We start from the raw sequence: 19,488 nt of genomic DNA on the forward strand, positions 1-19,488 counted from the left end.
ATATCAGTATTGAATTCCCCAGATGTTACTATTAATTTAACCCAGTTAGATTACATCAAGGACTGTGCAATATCTGGGGAAAAACAAAACAAAACGGAACCTCTCCTCATTTCTTATTGTTCAAGGATGGAAAAAAAAGTTAATATGAGTAAGCACAGATAAGATATTTTAAAATAAATGGCTTTTATTTAAAGAAGCTAAAGAATTTTTACCGAAGAGTGTTGAGTTTGCAGTGCAGACTCTTTAATCCAGAAGACAGGATCTTCACACCTGAATCCTTCAGGTTGTTGTTACTCAGGTCCAGTTCTCTCAATCTAGAGGATTGGGAGCTGAGAACTGAAGACAGAACTCTACAGCTTCTCTCTGAGACAGTACAGGCACATAGTCTGAAGAGACAGTAATGACAAGCTCTGAAATGGTTTGCATCATCCTTATCTAATAGACACTTCGGAATTCATATTAACAACTGCATGTCCTCATCAGCACTTCTTGAGGAAGTTATGTAATAATTAGATCTGCCAGGGAGGTTATGGTTTTGGTAGTGTTTGTGTGCATGCATTCATGTCATTTTGTCTGTAAACATGATGGGTCGAAAACGTTTGAATCAATACCGATAAAACTTTGCAGGGGTATAATGTGCGGCCATATTAACAGCCCCCAAGGTTTTCAAGATCAACTTAATGATTTATTGGTTGAAAATTGACAAAAAGTAATATAACTCAGAAACTATGATTCTTATAGGTCTAGTAGGTATTATCAACATATAGAAATTTCCATATAAATTTTCAAATATCACATCACATTTGACCTATGACCTGTATAGGAATTTATTTTACTTATGTATTAATCACATTATTTTATTGTATATTGCCTTGGTGCCACTGGATTTTAACATGTCTCACACTCATACAGTAAGACAAATGGTGGGGGTCTAGTAAGGAAGTTGGGGGAAGCAGACCACTCCACAGGAAGAATCTTTTGTCTCTTTGAGGACTCTGGGAGTTAGCAAGGGGGTGTGAACCTTAAGGTGTGAAACAGCTGTGTACTGCCTTTTGTTCCTGAAGAAGGTATTTAACTGAGAGCCATGTTAGGCTCAGAGAGACTCTGCTGACCGTCTGCCCCGCGGTCATGCAGGCTCTCCACCAACTTGGTTTTCTGTTCTTTGTGTGTTTTGATTAAAGAATGTTAGCTACCGCTCACTGCTCGTCTGCAGGCTTTATTTAATGGAAAACTTCCACAACAGACCTCTCCTATAAGATCAATAAACTGGTCAAGGTGATAATAAAGCTGTATAGCTATTTTAAACAATGTTGCATTGACAACATATTGGTATTTAGAAAATGATATATATGGGGATTTCAAATATTCTGTAACTTTACATCGCTGACCTTTTCTTCAAGAACGTGTGTTTGGGTCAGTCCATATGCAGGTAATATCAAATCATCTGAAAGTTTTATTATTTTTGACTAAAATCTGAATTTTGAATATCATGTCTCTAAGACCATCTAGTCTCATTTCTTTCATTTAAGAAACATTGCAAAAATCAAACTTTACTCATGATATGGAACTTTTAGTAGTCACTACTATGATTTTCTCCTGTCTCAATTTTGGCTCTCTCAGTCCTCCTTAGCCTGGCTTCAGTTGGTCAAGAACACATCACGTATAATGCTTAAAACACTGGCTTTCAGTGAAATTCAGAATGTGTTTTAAAATTGTATTAATCACATACAGAGCCAGGTTCCTGCCTATATAGCAGAGCTGCTGAGACCCTATTCCAGCAGTCACCTTCTCAGATCGTCCAATTAGTGTCTCACTGTGTAATCCAACATGTATACCTGTGTGGTTTTATCCAAACTGTGAAGAACCTTTATATGTGTGTATTTTGAAAGTGCCACACAAATGAAGTTATTACTAATACGTGTGATCATTTTCATTTTCATCAGTTTCTAAAGATGACAGTGTATTTAATGGTAACTTACAGAGCGTAGTTGGAGGCTTTGACCACAGGCAACAGACTTAAAAGGCCTTCTCCTGAAGCAGAGTATTTCTTTAAGTCAAACTTATCCAGGTGTTTTTCTGATGACAATAAAATGAAGACCAAAGCTGACCACTGGGCAGAGGAAAATTTATCTGTGGAGAGACTTCCTGATTTCAGGGACTGTTGAATTTCCTTCATAAGAGAACGATTATTCAGTTCATTCAAACAGTGAAAGAGATTAAAGATTCTCTCCTGACCAGGATTCTCCCCAATCTTCTGCTTGATGTACTGCACTACTTCCTGATTGGTTCGTGAGCTACGTTTTCTTTGTGTCAGCGGGCCTTGTAGGAGAGTCTGATTGGAATGTAGTGAAATACCCAGGAGGAAGCGAAGAAACAAGTCCAGGTGTCCATTTGGACTCTGTAAGGACTTGTCCACAGCACTCTTGTAGAAATGTGCCCCAGTTTGTTGTTCTTCCAGCAGATTGACTCCAGAGTTGATGAAAGTCAGATGGACATGAAGAGCAGCCAGAAACTCCTGAATACTCAGATGGACAAAGCAGAACACCTTATTCTGGTACAGTCCTCTCTCCTCTTTAAAGATCTGTGTGAACACTCCTGAGTACACTGAGGCTGCTCTGATATCGATGCCACACTCTGTCAGGTCTGATTTATAGAAGATCAGATTTCCTTTTTGCAGCTGCTCAAAAGCAAGTTTTCCCAGAGACTCAATCATCTTCCTGCTCTCTGGACTCCAGTGTTGATCTGTCTCAGCTCCTCCATCATACTTGACCTTCTTCACTTTGACCTGAATCACCAAGAAATGGATGTACATTTCAGTCAGAGTCTTAGGCAACTCTCGCCTCTTTCTGGTTTCTAGCATATTCTCCAGAACTGTAGCAGTGATCCAGCAGAAGACTGGGATGTGGCACATGATGTGGAGGCTTCGTGATGTCTTGATATGGGAGATTACCCTATTGGCTTTTTTCTTTTCCTTGTATCGCTTTCTGAAGTACTCATTCTTATGTGGGTCAGTAAATCCTCTGACCTCTGTCACCATATCAACACACTCAGCAGGCATCTGATTGGCTGCTGCAGGTCGTGTGGTTATCCAGAGGCGAGAAGTGGGAAGCAGATGCCCTCTGATGAGGTTTATCAGTATTGCATCCACGGAGGTGGACTTTCGAGGGTCAGTTAGGATTTTAGTTTTGTGGAAATCCAGAGGAGGTCGACACTCATCCAGACCATCAAAGATGAACACAACCTGGAAGTCTTCAAACCTGCAGATTCCTGCTTCTTTGGTTTCAGTAAAGAAGAGATGAATAAGTTCCACCAAGCTGAACTTTTTCTCTTGTAGCACATTCAGCTCTCTGAAAGTGAATGGAAATATGAACTGGATGTCCTGATTGGTTTTGCATTCAGCCCAATCCAGAGTGAACTTCTGTGTTAACACTGTTTTCCCAATTCCAGCCACTCCCATTGTCAACACTGTCCTGATCGGTTCACCTCTTCCAGGTGGCCCTTTAAAGATGTCTTCTTGTCTGATTGTTATTTTTGATCTGTGCCATTTCCTGGATGCTGCTTCAATCTGTCTGACCTCATGTTCACGATTGACCTCTGTAGTCTCTCCCTCTGTGATGTAGAGCTCTGTGTAGATCTGATTCAGCAGGGTTGGGTTTCCTGCTTTAGGAATTCCCTCAAACACACACTGGAACTTCTTCTTCAGAGTAGATTTGAATTTGAGCTGACACTTCTCAAGTGCTGCTAACAGAAAAAAACAACATAAAATTTTCTGACTAATATGGTTGGTTTATTTAATATAAATTCATAAAAAATTGCTAATTGTCTTGCCACATAGTGTTTCCTGGTGCCGAGTGCACTTTTCAATATCCTAATGCTTGAACAACGGGTTCATTATAGATAAACTCTGTTTAGTACAGTCACACCCCAGGTCTCACTGTTATTGCCTACATGATCATTGAAGTCTCCTGGTAGGACATTGCAGATTCCACCTGAGGCATGTTCCAGCACGCCAATAGAGCATTCCAAGAAGGCCAGGTGCTCTGATATGGGCAGAACTTTTTGCCATCAGAAACTGAATTTGAATAATTCATATTTGAATTTGCATTGCTAAGATTGAGTCTGATTTGCTCAACAATAGATAAAATAAAAAAAAGCTTCTAAAACTGAATTAACCTAAATTTGAAATCAGGTGTGTTGGTTTGGAGATAATTGTCACTAAATTGAAAGAGAATGAATTAATTTTCTTTGATTCAGTAAAAGGATTAGATGTTACAATCCCTGATCCTTTTATTGAACCAAAGAAATTGTATTTTATCCTTTTTTAAATTTAGCTCTTGAATATGTTCAGTTTCCCCTCTCACTTCTCAGTTGCAGTTCTGCCAGCTCTGCAGGCAGTCTGCTGGATGACCTCAATTCTACACCTGCTTCGAGACCCTCCAGACCTGGAAAACAAAGACTCATACATCAGGGTACTTTTTGTTGATTACCAAAACACTTCTCATTCTCCAAACATTTGGCCACAGCTGTAGATTACACAATCAGTGTTTGTTCACTCTTGTCAATAATTACATTTCTAAATTCTCTTTTTGCAGTTACAGATGAACAATATCTTATATGTTATTTAAATGGCTGCTTTGTCTTTGAACAGGTGAAGAATTTTCAAATTCAGTTTTGGAAGCTTTTATTCAAGTTGAGAAATTCAGATCCAATCTGAGCAACGCAAATTCAAATAAAAGTTATTCAAATTCAGTTTCTGATAGCACAAAGTTCTGCCAGTACTCTGAGCTGTTACTGTGTAAGTTAGGATAATAGTCAAGATCAATTCTTCAACCCAGTGGTTCAGGGAAACAACCTTTTCATCCATCAGGGAAAACAACAATATGCAGGAACCAATTGGGATGATATAAATATCCCAACTGCTCGTTTCTTTTCACAGAAGGTAATTCAAGAATGGACTGGACTCCACTTCTCCAGATAAATTTATAGTAATTTAAAAACCAAGTAAGGCACTCCATAAATATTTAAATGAAAACTGACCAAAGACAAACGATTTACAATAGAAAAATAAATGCATCATACTCTCACCGTTCAAGCAAACTGTGCAATGATAAAATCATAACAGAAATATTTTTTTTCTCACCTAACCGAACAGATGGCCCAGAGGACAAACCTAGCTGACAGGAAACTGTAGGATCAATGGTTCGAAGGTGACTGGTCATTATCCTGCAGGCTTTTTCTCCCTTTTTCTTCACGGTGTCAATGAAGTCGCGTGCCTTGTCTGCTCTAGTTTGGTTCATTTCCTGTATCCTTTCTTTCTCCAACTCATTCAAGACATTGTCTGTTACAAGGGCTTCAAGTAGCTGTGTGAGATTTTCTGCTGTCACCCTCTCCACAAACTGTGTTCGCATTCTGGCAAGCTCCTTCTCTGTGGAAAGAAAGAAATTGATGTGAGAATTTCAAATTTCTTTTCTTTTTCATTTTTTCTTAAAAAAGAAAGATGAAAGAAAGAAAGTTGATTGACCTTGAAATTTAATAACAAATACATCTAATTAGTGTAGTTCAGATAGCATAGACTTCCTAGTTAACTCAATATGAGTAGACTCTGCAAAATTCCAACCAAAGGTTGTCCACCAGCTCCCACAGATAAAAATATTCTATGTGTATGCTACTTCTCTCTGAGTACTGAAAATGAGCAAGTTTTAGAATTTTTGAAAAGTAAGCATGTAAAGATTGATATGACAACCATAACCATATTATATAAGCAGCTGCTCGTTTTTGTTCTTCTGTTTGTTTTTTTTATTTGGCTGAGACATAAATTTCACATAATTTTTTTAATCATGAAATATGTTTGGTTTAATGTTTAATATGTTTTATGGATTAGTCTTTGTTTTACTGTCTGAGCGCTTCTGCCAATGCTTTAATGCCATTCCTGTATATGGAGTTAAGCAGAGAGCTCTGTTGTGTTCGCTGGAAAAATCCTCTTTGTGATTCATGTTTGTTTGCCTTAATGACGTCTCCCCAAACATGCTGCTGAACTCGTACCTGCAGAGCGAGACGCTTGGTTTGGTGAATCCATGAGCTGCTGCTTTAAAGCCTTCTCCAGCTTTGCTCTTGGGAAACAACAACAACAACAACAACAACACAAAGAGAGAAAACACCAGAGATTTTCAACATTTTGTTACATCTATGCATTTTATTTATCCATTTATTCATAATATAAACAATATATATTGCTTGTACTGAATTGCCACTTATTAAATGATTAGATCTAAACTTACCAAACCAAAAAATATATATATTAGATTTAAGTACATTTTTCTTGGTATTTTGCTAATAAATCTGAACAAATACAAGTAGCATGTCATGTTTTTCTGCAAAAAATCAGGCAGGAGAAGAAATTTGAATTTATTGTCTGTTTTAACCACTTTATGTTGCTCATACTCATAGGGATGGGTATCGTTTAGGTTTTTATCCGATACCAGTACCAAACCGGTACTTTTGAAACGGTGCCGGTGCTTAAACGGTGCTCGAACCGGTGCTCGAACCGGTGCTTAAAGAATGGAGAACACAAAATTGGTCCAAAAACCTCTCATGTTTAACTGTTTTCCACTTTTTCTTTGGTCATTTTAGCCTTTTTGGTCAGAGTGAAGGGAGTATCTGCCATCAAACAAGAAGTCAGCCGCTTAACTACTACGGTGTTTGCTAGTTCACCTTGCATCCATTAATTTAATAACGTGGTTAGCCTACTCAATGTAAATTACACACGAACAACATTAAGCCACTCACTCAGAGAAGAACGGCTGCTGCTGCCATCATCATCCGTCATCATTTCTGCTACACTGGCAGGGCTATGGGCCAGGACTCTACTCCTCCGGTTCTTGGGGGATGTTGCTAACTCCGTGTCCGATTACAGGCATCACACCCGCAGTAGATGTGCACGGTGTGAGGTCTCACAGCAAGCTATCAAATACGGTGCATTTCTCGGCTTTTAACAAAATGCTATACGTCGCCAGGTGTTTCATCAGATTCGAGGTGTTACCTCCTTTGCACAGTATCACCTTAAAGCACTTGTTGCAGGCTGCTGAGCTTGCAACCAGACTTTTGACCGCTTTGCCTTGGGCGTTTTTGTAGCTCTGCTCTAAAAGAACGTACGTACCTGGGCCCGCCTACTACGCTTGCAAAGGTAAAATGATTGGCTAGAATTCAAAGTGTATGACATCTCAGGGGAAAAAAAGCACCGAAAGAAAGCACCAAAATGTGCGCTGCTTTTCGGTCTGGTTACTACCGTTTATGTCAGAACCGATACCGGTACCCATCCCTACTCACAGGTGTAACAACTCTGAAGCAAACACAGCACCTCACATTCAGCATCCCTGCTGGACACATTTATTTATGCTTTTGCCATAAACTCACATCATCTTCTTTAACTAGACTACTGCTAACCTGACACGGATTCAGCCTTGCTAAAATAAAGACAGCTGTGATGTCTATAAGCATGGTAAAAGTGTCTTCATAGAGTGACTGGATTGTGCACTGCATAACAAGCACGCTCAGTATTTTCCACAGTCAGCTCATAGTGGGATTATAGCATAGTGAACGTGACACTAACTCAGCCATGAAGTGGTAGACCATGTGAATTCACAGAGCAGGTATGTTTCAGCATACCAAGACATTTAGGACAATTTCATCCTCACAACCTTGTGGTAGCAGTTTGGGGATGGCCCATTCCTGTTCCAGTATGTCTTCACACCAGTGCACAAAGCAAGGTCCACAAAGCCATGGATGAGCAAGTTTGTGGAAGACCTTGACCTGTATAGAGTCCTGACCTCAACCCAACAGAACATCTTTGATAACTGTTACGAGCAAGGACTTGGTGACAGTGGGAAGGAAAAGGCACGTTTTAACACAAAGTAACAGTCAGACTCAGGGAGGGGAAGTCATCTGCTGTAGGTCCTAATAACGAAACTCGTACAGTAACAGACGCTTTGTGTTGAGATGAAAGCAGTAAAATTACAGAGTTCTAGTTACCCTGTGGTGGACTGCTGACATGTCCAGGACACTTACATGCAGCCTTATGGCACAAAGCCGTGTAGTTGTTGCTTCGACATGATAATTATTTGTAATAAAGGTTCTAGGACCATGCTGAAACAGACCAATCACTGTGAACGTGCTGTGCCAACTAGTCGGCATTCTTTTAATGAGTAAAAGAAAAACAAAGGTTGTCCAAATTGTTACTGAACGTTTCCTTTGGGACTCCCCTTTTTAATTGTTCAATTTATTTTTGAGCACATCATGGTTCAGAGGTTAATCAGCAGAGGCATGAAGAAAAGTCTTGTGTTTTCCTTTTAAGCTGTGTGCCTCTGTGGCATCTGCTCATGTGTGACTCAGCAAGTGGTTTCTGTTCAAACAAGTTAATAAATGTCAAGCGCAGTGCAGCATTCTTCCTGTGCTGATATGAATCATTATGTTCAACCAGTTGTCTGTTTCTCTCTTTCTTGCTCACCTTTATAACCGAAATCATTTTAGCAACAAAGTCTTTATTTAATACACTTTGCATCTCCATCTTAAAATAGTTGCAGAGGCCACGTTAGTCTTCACGAGTCACAGCAAAAGCAACAGAAATGTCTTCTTCATCATCTTTTGGCTGCTCTCTTTAGGGGTCTTGACATTGGATCATCAGCCTCCATCTCACTCTATTCCTAGCTCGGTCACCAGTCCTGTCAGTGTCCTCTTTCACTACATCTATGAACCTCCTCTGAGCTCCTACTCTTCAACATCGTTTGTACAGTACATCAACTATCCCTCCTCTGCACATGTCCAAACCATCTCAGCCTTGTCTCTCTTTGTCTCCAATTCACTCAACCTGAGTTGGAAACAGTGATACCAACAAAACAACAGGAGGACAATGAAAAAAATCTGAGCACTGTGTCCAATCTGTCTCCACATCACAGCAGGTCTCACTTCTGCAAACCTTTCCATTTCATTCTTTCTCTGATTCTTCTTTCACAAATCCCCCAGAGACATTCGTCTCCACCCAGTTTGTGCTCTCTTCTTCACAACTAAATTAAATCAAGTATTGCAAATATAAATATATATTTTTAAAACAAAAAACATTCAGTTCCAAACCCAAATTACACTGGTTCATCCAAAATAGAAATCCTGGCGTTTGCATGGATGAAAAATAGTCCCAAAGTGACAGCAACCAGCTCCAGGGTCGACAAGACTTTGTGGCAAAAGGAGGTTTGTGTTTAATATTTGTTTTCTGCTCGCATGCCTTTGCCGAGATATTCAGTTGCTCTTTATCGATTAGAAGAAAAAGATATACTGTATACAATGTGAAAATAGAATTTTCAACAAAAGAACAAGGGGCGCAGTTTGTTTCAAATTAGAGCTCACAGCCTCACACATGTGGGTCTGCAGCTTATTCTTCTGATCTAGTTGAAGTGGTAGAAAAGAAATAAAACGAGGACGCATAAATCATTCCGAATATTTCCCGCATTAAAAATATTTTTTCTGACCATTCTTATTGCAGACCTTCACACCGACCGCGTAATTTCACTGGACGATTTCTTTTTACCTTTATTTTTCGAAACAAGCTCCATTTTCACGGTTTGTCGGATCCGCATAAACAGATCTGACCGATCAGATCACTGCATTTGGCAACAAGTGCGCTCATAGTTGAAATCGTGCACCTGTGCTGAGTATACAATCACATGGAAATGATAATACATTTTTAAAATCCCATTTTACCTCAAACACACAGCTGAACACCACTCCGGCCCATTTGGCTCTCTGAAACGATTTCTCTGCAGGCCTTTTCACACCTGACCAGGGCCGTGCAGAGAGGTTTAAAGGGGCGGGTGCTCAAAGTTAAAAAGGGGCACATTGAACCAGGCTGAATAACAACAACACACATTCATCAAGAATCTAACATGGGAAGGGCAGGGCTGTGTTGATCTGAGACTGTAGACATTAAAAAGTCCATAGGAGAGATGGTAGCTGATTAAACAAGTGTCATGAGATAATAACAAAATGCAAAGATTGGTGACAGCGCTTAGAACCATAAGGCAACAAAAAACTGTGAGAAATAATTTAGGCTCTGCCTGTGAATCACTCTTTGCTTCTCTTCTTCCTTCCATCCCATCATTTCATATATCAATCTCCACTTGCTGTCTATGTGAGAACAAGGCACAACTTGCTATTGCAATAAACTATAATCTAATTATCCACACCTAACAACTCTTGCACTTAATCTATAATAAAATGATGACAGAAAAATGTTATACTGCCTTTAGTAGCCTCACACAGCTCCTACTGTTTCCTCCTCATGTCCTTACCAGCCATGTCTGAACAATGTTATATCATGAGTAATAAATTTTTTTTTTTAAATCCATCTAAATAAAACACACACATGCACGCGCACACAGGGACACTTTAGACCTTCTTCAGAATTGTTAGGATGCCTGGGTCGTTGACCCAGGGTTTTTGAGTTTATGATATTATTTATACTTTCTAGTTTTTGGTTTCTTTGAGTTCTGTCTTATAGTTTATGTCTCTGTCTTCTCTAGCTGCTCTGTCTCCCCTGTCAGCTGTATCCCCTTGTCTAGTTCGCGTCTCTGTGTGTCCTTAGTGGCTATATCCCCGTGTCCAGTCAGTGTCTGTGTCTGCCCTGGTCCCACGTTTCTGTTCCCTCTGTTGCAGTGTGTGCGAGTCTGTGTCTTTGTTCAGTCTGTGTTATGTGTTTCCTGTTTTACTTTGAAAGTCCATGTCTGATGTTAATGTGTCTGGTTTTGCTTCCCCTTGTCTCATTAGGCCTGATTTTCCCCAGCTGTGTTTCCCTTCTGTTACTCATTCCCTGATTGCTCCCTCTGTGTATTTAAGCCCTGTGTTTCTCTGTGTCCGTGTCGCGATCTACCGTTTTCTTAGCTGTGTGTTCTGTCATTCCTCCGGTGTAAGTTTATTTTGATTTTTCCAGTTATGTTATATTTGAGTTTAACATTAAAGTTGTTTTGAGTTCACATCTGTCTCCGGAGTCTGCACCTTGGGTCCTATTCCTGCCTGCACACAGCCTCACCTAACAAGAATACTGTATATACTATGGGCATCACTGTGCTGATCCAGAATCCTTACATTATTATTCATTACTAGAGCTACAATAATAAAGCAATGAGGAGGGGGAAGTAATAAATATGAAATAATGTCATTATGATGATTCCATTTGTTTCACTATCCACTCTGTGCAGGGCAAAGCTTATTACATTTTTAAACTGTAGAGATACAATAATTTTACTGCTGTAAAATCCAAATTTTGTCTTATTTAAAATATAAATCTAATATAATCTGCTTTTTTAAATATATTATAATTATAATAATGCATAATTATGTGGACATGCATATTAGATCGTTTTTTAGTGAAATATAATCCCTCCAGAAAGGCAGGAAAAGCCGGAAACTTACTTTAAAACTAAATATGTTCTAAATACTTTAGAACGAAATATGTTCCCTAAAATGGTGACAGAGCTACAGACCCATGACAGCCTTACACAGGTAGCCAGCAGCAACACGTTCTACTTGTGCGGTTAATAAAAGGACAGGTGTGTTCGTCGCGCTGTTGCACACACAGCACGCTCGTTTGTTTCAGTTCGTCAGTTGCCACAAGACAGCTTACCAACGTGTACATAATAAGCCAATACTCCTGGGTGCTATAGACCAGCGGTCCCCAACCTTTTTTGCGCCACGGACCGGTTTATGCCCGACAATATTGTCACGGACCGGCCTTTAAGGTGTCGCGGATAAATACAACAAAATAAAACTAGTACCGGTAACGAAAAAAAGAAGATTTATTCATAACACACGTGAAAAGACCCAGGAAAACCGAGTAAACGATAAAAACGATAACAAAATAACGCTGAAAACCGATTTTTAAAAAAAACCCTGAAAACTATACATTTCACACCTGAGCCTCAACTCTCGCGGCCCGGTACCAAACGACTCACGGACCGGTACCATCCTGAGGCCCGGGAGTTGGGGACCGCTGCTATAGACTACAGTTTACGCTGTACACCGACTTACTGGTTTTGTCGCATCAGTCTGTGTCTCTGAGTTAACTTGTGTTTCTCCTACAGCTCCGGACCGCTAAAAATGCGCGTGCTCTTTGTGAGCTCATTCTCGACTCGTAACCAGCGCGTTCTGCCGTCAAGGGCGATCATTGGTTAAATGTGATGATGTGACTGATGCAAGGCAGATCCTTTTATTTAGCAAAACTGTGATTAATAGTTAAATATTATTGTTGAGGGGCACAGACAGGACTCCGCACGCACACACACATTAAAAAATAAATAAATAAAATTAAAAAAAATTTAAAAGTTGCCTCAACAAAAGGGCACTTTGGGCACCCATCAGGAAAGGGGCGGGTGCTCAAGCCCCTCTAGCCCCCCCCTCTGCACGTGCCTGCACCTGACGCTTAAAATCAGTGCGATTTTGTTCAAGAATTAACCCTATTGGTTTAAGGCTTCTCACAAAAATAAATAAATAAAATAAAAAACAAACAAACATTCAATTTCTTCTCTTTGATCTTTTTTCATTTTTATTTTTGCAAGAGATGTCATGAGGCGTCCTCTGTCTTACGCGGAAACCACTCGCAGCTTCCGGATTTGGGCGAGGAATTCAATTTCACAAAAGCTTTGCCTCTGATCTGTGACACGTTTGTTTAGGTTCAAACAAGAATCTGTAAAAGTGAAGTGGGCTGTTGCGATTCGTCAGAATGTGTCTGTGATTTTTTATTTTTATTTTTTTTAAATGCTTTCTTTAACAAATAACTCCCACGGGCAGCCGTCTGTCCGTCTACAGTTCAGCTTGTGCCAAAAAGTCACTTCCGAAGTGTTTTTATGTCTGTCTTTACTTCTGTTACTAAATAGACTGAACATGATTAACGAAAGGGTTTTATATAAAATTAAGAAACTACCTGTTTTACAAGTATATTTGTGGCTATACCACTTAAAGTATGCTCATAGAACTCGGATCCCTCCCGGACAGATCGCTCTTAAAAGCACATTTTTTAATATCTAAAAAATGTGCTTTATTTAACATTTTTAATATCAAAAATAATTTTTACCCTTTGATAAAAAGAAAAGGCCACTTTACCATAAACTAACTGCAGCTTTTGCAACAGGAATATTCTTTCTGGCTCGTTTTTTTTGGCAAATACTACAGGTGGTCAGGGTTTCAATCACATTTTGCTGGGCTGTTGCTGTCTAAAGTTGAACTATTTTGTATGAAGGATTTGTATAAAAATGAACGGTTTTAGTATCATCCAAAGAGTGCGCATCTCCACAAGTTTGTGTGTTCTGTCTTTGCCTGATCTCTGTTCGTTTGTTTGCTTTAATGGAGTGAAACCCACACTCACCCGCAAACAGAAACCACCTCAGTAACCGGCAACGGTCACGGCCCACTCTATCGAATGTGCCCCACTTCAGGGCGCACCGTCTCTTTCATCATCATCTTTCATCATTTCTTGTGTGTCTTTTTTTTTTTTTTTTTTAACTTTTACCAGCAAATGTTAAGCGGTAACCTCATCGAAAAGCTCACCTCTTTTAAATTGTTGCTTTTTTTTTTTTTTTTTTTTTTTAAATTGTATCTCTGATAAAATCGTGATTGTGCCAAAACCCCTGGAGGCAAACTGTTGCCAAAGCCAGGTGTGTTTGACTTTATAAGACGGTTAAAGGCAACTTAACTCCGAGTAATAAAGCAGGATCTCAAAGCACTGCGCTCAAACAACATAATATATTAAACATATAATAATATAAAACTAACTTTAAGTATGACGTATTTTTCTCCTGACCACATGGCCCTTTAGAATAAAAGTCACAGAAACTTTCCAATGAAACACAAGCTGAACAACTCCAAACATTAATTAGATCAAGACGTAATTAACGAAAGAGAAAAATTAAGCTTACTGTTGATTCATACAGTGAAGAAGAGAAAGAAGACTCTGCGCTCCACATCTGAAAGACTGAAAACGGGCGTGAGCTGCTCAGGAGGCTGAACAGGTGGGAGGGGGGAGGAAACCACCCCGGTTCACCAACGATATTCTGCCCTCTCACGTCCCTCACTTTAATATAAGCAAACACGTTGTAGTGGAGCACGGGGCATAGATGCTGATAGATACCACAGTTGACTCTAGATTTGGATAAAATAAAACCGTCAAAGCAGCCAGTAGGCTTTTATTTTGAAGGGCCAGAACCAGAAGCAAAGGCTTTTACATGCCATTTTTATGGAAATAAGAAGCATTCTTAGATTTTTTTTTTCTAATCCAATTAAAGTTTGCCTAACAGGGGGAGAGAAAAATCAGACAGTGATAACACAACTGAACACAAAATACAGGTTATACATGAAGGCGCTTAATATTAACGGGAGGGGGAAAAATCCAAGCCTACACGGCACTGTGTGAAAAACATCGTTTGTTTTAATCTAATAACTGATTGGGCCACCCTTAACAGCAACAACTGCATTCAAGCACTTGTGATAACTGGCAAAGAGTCTTTTACAGCGCTGTGTAGGAATTTTGGACCACTCATCTTTGCAGATCAGATTCAGTCACATTGGAGGGTTTTCAAGATTCCAGTCAGAGCTTGATTGGCTAGGCCACTTGATAGTAAACACCTTCAGTTAGAAACTCCATGCTGTGATTGCGCTATCTTTGTCTGATATTTAAATTTGCTTGATGAGATGATGTGAAGAACATGCAAAGAAAAGAAAAGAGCAAATCAGGAAGGGGACAGCGATTTTATGCAGTGGATCACAGAGATGGGATCGTATTTTGTACTGGCTTTTTGATACATAAGGACATTAAAATGGCAGGTACAACTGCACTGAGGAGCCACAAAGGTTTGCATTACAAAATTCATAAACATAATGAACCTCAAATTAGTCCAAAAATCACAAGAGGACAACATGAAAGCCTCATAAAATTTAAATTACAAACAGAAAGAGATGAATTACTATCAGAATCAGAATCAGAATCAGAATGGGGTTTATTGCCAGATGTTGAGGTTTACAACATTAGGAAATTGCTGCGGTGCTTCAGTGCAAACAATAAGAATTAAAGTGCTATGTAGAAAGAAAGATATGTGCATGAGATATACATGAGATATATACATGAGAATAAGACTTATGAGTGCTACGTAGAAAGATATATACATGAGTGCAGGTGGTGATCGGTGCCAAACATGAAATGATGCAGTGACACAGCGTAGGGTCATGTGTTAGTGGCGGGGACAGTCATGTGGTTATTGTTCATGTGTCCAACAGCAGAGGGGAAGAAACTGTTCTTATGGCGAGAGGTTCTGGTGCGAATGGACCGGAGCCTCCTGCCTGAGGGGAGCAGGTCAAACAGACTGTGTCCAGGGTGAGAAGGGTCAGCTGAGATCCGAGCTGCACGCCGCAGTGTCCTGGAGGTGTACAGGTCCTGCAGAGATGGGAGTCTGCAGCCAATCACCTTCTCAGCAGAGCGCACAACACGCTGCAGTCTCTGTTTGTCCCTGATAGTGGCTCCAGCGTACCACACAGTGATGGAGGAGGTGAGGATGGACTCGATGATTGCAGTGTAGAATTGCATCATCGTCCGTGTTGGCAGGTTGAATTTCTTCAGCTGCCTCAGGAAGTACATCCTCTGCTGGGCTTTCTTGATGACGGAGGTGATGGTGGGCTCCCACTTCAGGTCCTGGGTGATGGTGGTACCCAGGAAGCGGAATGAGTCCACAGAGGTGATGGGGGTGTCAGTCAGGATGATGGGGGGGAGTGGGGCTGTGTGCTTCCTGAAGTCCACAATAATCTCCACTGTCTTCTGGGCATTCAGCACCAGGTTGTTGTGGCTGCACCAGGACACCAGACGTTCAACCTCCCTCCTATAGGCAGACTCATCCCCGTCCGAGATGAGCCCAATAACGGTGGTGTCATCTGCGAACTATATGAAGGATGTTACAGTCTATCCAGCAGGTGAACATAATGCATCATTTTGAGATATGAGGCAGAAAGAAGCCACTCAAAATTTCAGAAAGGTGAAAAAATACATTTAATATACGTTGACCCTTTGTTAGCACTTGAAACCAGGGGCGATTTTAGCCTATTTTTGGGGGTGCTGAAGCACTTGGTTGAGACGTAACATTTTAACAACAAAAGTATATTTACTTATATTTACCCCCCCCCCAAAAAAAAAAGAAAAAAGAAAAAAGAAGAATGGTTTGTTCCAGCTCTCCAGCACCCTTGCTACAGAGCGATGGTTGCTGAGACGCAGCGGAGCGGAGGTGTAAGTGCCTGGCTTAAAACAAGACATATTAGCTGCATTTAACCTTCAGTTACTTTTTAGGTATAGCGTCAGGCCATGTTTCTTTTTAACTGAAAAACATTACACCAGGTAACCTGCAGTGTTGAAAACTTTTCCGACAATATTTGCTACGCTACAATACGTGCTACTCTGTAGTAAAATCAGCGACATTTGACCGTCCTGTTGCTCCCATTGAAATTTATACAGCCTATTTAAAATCTAAAACTTTAAATTGTCCGTAGCCTGCTGTTGTTACCACTGTCCTGTTTGAAATGGATACTAACTGACTGACTGACTGAATGCCCATTAACCTTATAACTCCTATTGTGTGTGTGTGTGTGTGTGTGTGTGTGTGTGTGTGTGTGTGTGTGTGTGTGTGTGTGTGTGTGTGTGTGTGTGTTGTGTACACAGAGACAGCCAGGTTCATAATGGATATAAGGAAGTTGTTTTTTTTTAAAGAAAAGCAGCCACATTCAGGTAAAAGTGTAAAATCAAATGATCCATCAATCAAGAAGAATGTTGGATCAGTGTTTCAATGTTTATATCTTTTATTAGATGTTCATGTGGTTTGGTTATTTGCCTTTTGGTTGAAAGTACACTGAGAGAGGACTTTTTGTTAGTGATCTTAATAGAATTTTTTTCATATTAATGTAATTTTTCATCTAATTGAATCTACTTGTGTATGATTGTCAGTCCAAAGAGGGGAGGAGAAAGGGCAAGGTCAGGAAGATCCAGGTAAGAAAACAGACAGGGAACAGTGACAGGCAAAACAGAAACTGTTAAACTGACAAAGAGAAAAAACTGATTTCACACAATCTGGAAGTTGTGTTCTCCCTATATTAAAGCTGCTATACAGAATCTGCAAAACAAACTGGGTTGAAACATTTTTGACCCTCTTTAACAACATTCCAACATAACATTATCATTGATTGCGGAGATTAAAATTAATGATATATTTTTATGTGGTTCAGCCACAACTCTACTAAAACCTCAGCCAGTAATAGGTCGGCCAACTTTTGGACCGTCCAGTTGTCTGTATGACTGCCGCAGTACGTTCATCACATTTGCACACTATCAGAAAGTGCCAAACAGCCCTGGTGGAGTGAGGAGCTGTAAAGAGGAGCAGATGCTCTGTTTATATTCTAAAAATGTTGTAAGCTAGCTTGTTTCAAAGATTCTGTACTGCAGCTTTAAATGTTTTCCAAAAGCACACACACACTTATCAGTGTTTCTCAAACTTTTTACAGTGTGTACCACCTGATAAAAATGTCAAGCTCTCCTAAGTACCACTATGAAAGCATGAAACTCATAAATCTTACAACACAAAATTATTATTATTAAATTAGTAAAATTAGTATCTGCAGTAAAGGTTTTTTTCATACACTGTATACAGTCTACCACAGGCAAAGTTGCCTCCATCTTAATAGTTTTTTATTAATACTTTGTAATAATTTATTCTGTTTTGGGAGTGTTTTTTATGTATCTGTATTATACTGTTTACTTTTTACTCACTATTGGCGTCATTCATTGTCCCCCCCACCCCCAGTAATTACGGTTAGGATATATATATATATATATATATTTTTTTTTTTTATTCCAATCCATTCTTCTTTTGCAGAATTTAAATAACCTTTATCAGATTTGATGGTTTTGTTCCAGACTTTTCAAAAAAGTGTTCTGGTTTTCTTTCATGAATGTGGGGATTCAATTGTGTTAAAATGTACAAAACAGTGATGTCATGTTTTGTGACGAGGATCCAGGCAGAGAGACTTGATGAATTTAAGAATCTTATGATTTAATAAAGAAATTTGCAGACTTGCACAGAGATGGTAAAATTTTGATGACTGATAACAGAGACGAAGACAACAGATGACAAGGACAGGGAGGAACAGGTGTTTAAATGCACCAAGGAGACAGTCATAGTGAACTCGGGACAACTGGAGACATTTAAGGATGCAGGGACTGAAAGAGACAGGGAAGAAGTCTCATCGTGACATGTAAAGTTTATCTTGCTTGGCTGGGCAGCTCTCTGGGTGCTCAGCACCCCCAAAGCTCTGATCCTAGAATCGCCCCTGCTTGAAACTAATTTTATCAACGGAAGATTCTTATTTTTGAAGGCTGTAAATATTAAACTTTGTGAGACAGTGAATACCAGCTGGTAACAGTAAAGTACAAATGTACTGTTCAACAGCCGCGGATAAACATCATTACTACTAACGATGGCAGTCGCTTCCAGAGCGTTAAGGATGGATCAGCTCCCCAACTGCTCCACGTTTCATCCTACTTTGACTTCAGGAACTTTATGCAGTACGTATCCCACACCTCCCCAGTGCACCAAAGAAAGAAAGAAAGAGGGCAAATATGTGATTGATCTCTCCTTAAACATAGGACGACAAATCATCTCATGGGTTTTTTTGTTGTTGTTGTTTTTTTTAATTCTTACTAAAGAGATGTAGCAAAGGTGCTATCAGTGTTGTACTGCAAGTATTCACCAAAATGTAACTTCACTGGCAGCTGTCATGTAGTGGAGAGCCAACATTGTGACTTTAAAACGCTGCATAAACAAGATAAGGATCGCGTTTACAGTTAGCCGCATGCTAACAGCCGCCAACTGGTTGTTTGGATTCTGGTGGCATGCCATTTAATCTCAATTTTTCAAATGAATCCACTAAAACTTATCCAAGTACTAAAAACTGTATTAAATTCTTGTAAATAAAAGGACAAGAATTATCAGCTACATAAATATGTAATACATTTCTGATTAATAACACTCTTTTCTAATTCTGTCTTGTTCCCAGTTTGGCTCAAGCTGGCAACAAACAAATGAGAGTTCACACACAGCTTAATTCCATTGTCCAGTTAAATTAAATGAACATGCAATACAGTGTGCTTTATACAACCTTTAAAATCCATAGTCGGTGACCGTTTTTCCCAATCATCCTGCAAGACAGCCTGCAGGACACGAAGTGGCGGTTTTTGATATGGGTGACATGGGCTGTTACCAAGGGCGGTGCTCTGGGAATCTATCCTACCTCACAAACCATCCTACCCATTGTTTCTGTGCATATGCTGTGCGTAACACAAACCCCTAATTTACAGGGTGTTAGGGATTGATTAGTCAGAAGTCGCGTCAAATTATTATAGGGGTAGGAACGATGTGCCAA

At 39.7% G+C, this 19,488-nt stretch overlaps 1 protein-coding gene across 4 annotated transcripts in view; it reads right to left on the reverse strand.

Annotated features, from left to right (window-relative positions):
• LOC120746280 (NLR family CARD domain-containing protein 3-like) overlaps nt 1–19,488 on the reverse strand; it is a 56,314-nt gene that overhangs the window by 22,488 nt on the left and 14,338 nt on the right. The window contains exons 1-5 of one of the 4 annotated variants that reach the window (XM_040051702.1): nt 12,073–12,107; nt 6,043–6,110; nt 5,141–5,425; nt 1,980–3,741; nt 213–386 (exon numbers count right to left, since the gene is read on the reverse strand). The exons of the other annotated variants lie outside the window; for them this stretch is intronic. Coding sequence (XP_039907636.1) covers nt 213–386; nt 1,980–3,741; nt 5,141–5,425; nt 6,043–6,110; nt 12,073–12,086 — 2,303 coding nt within the window. The 5' untranslated portion in view covers nt 12,087–12,107. Of the gene's footprint in view, nt 1–212; nt 387–1,979; nt 3,742–5,140; nt 5,426–6,042; nt 6,111–12,072; nt 12,108–19,488 lie in introns of those variants that run through there. 4 annotated transcript variants of the gene reach the window in all.

Source organism: Simochromis diagramma, unplaced genomic scaffold (assembly GCF_900408965.1).
Source record: "Simochromis diagramma unplaced genomic scaffold, fSimDia1.1 OVJJ01000107.1, whole genome shotgun sequence".
NCBI lineage: Eukaryota > Metazoa > Chordata > Actinopteri > Cichliformes > Cichlidae > Simochromis > Simochromis diagramma.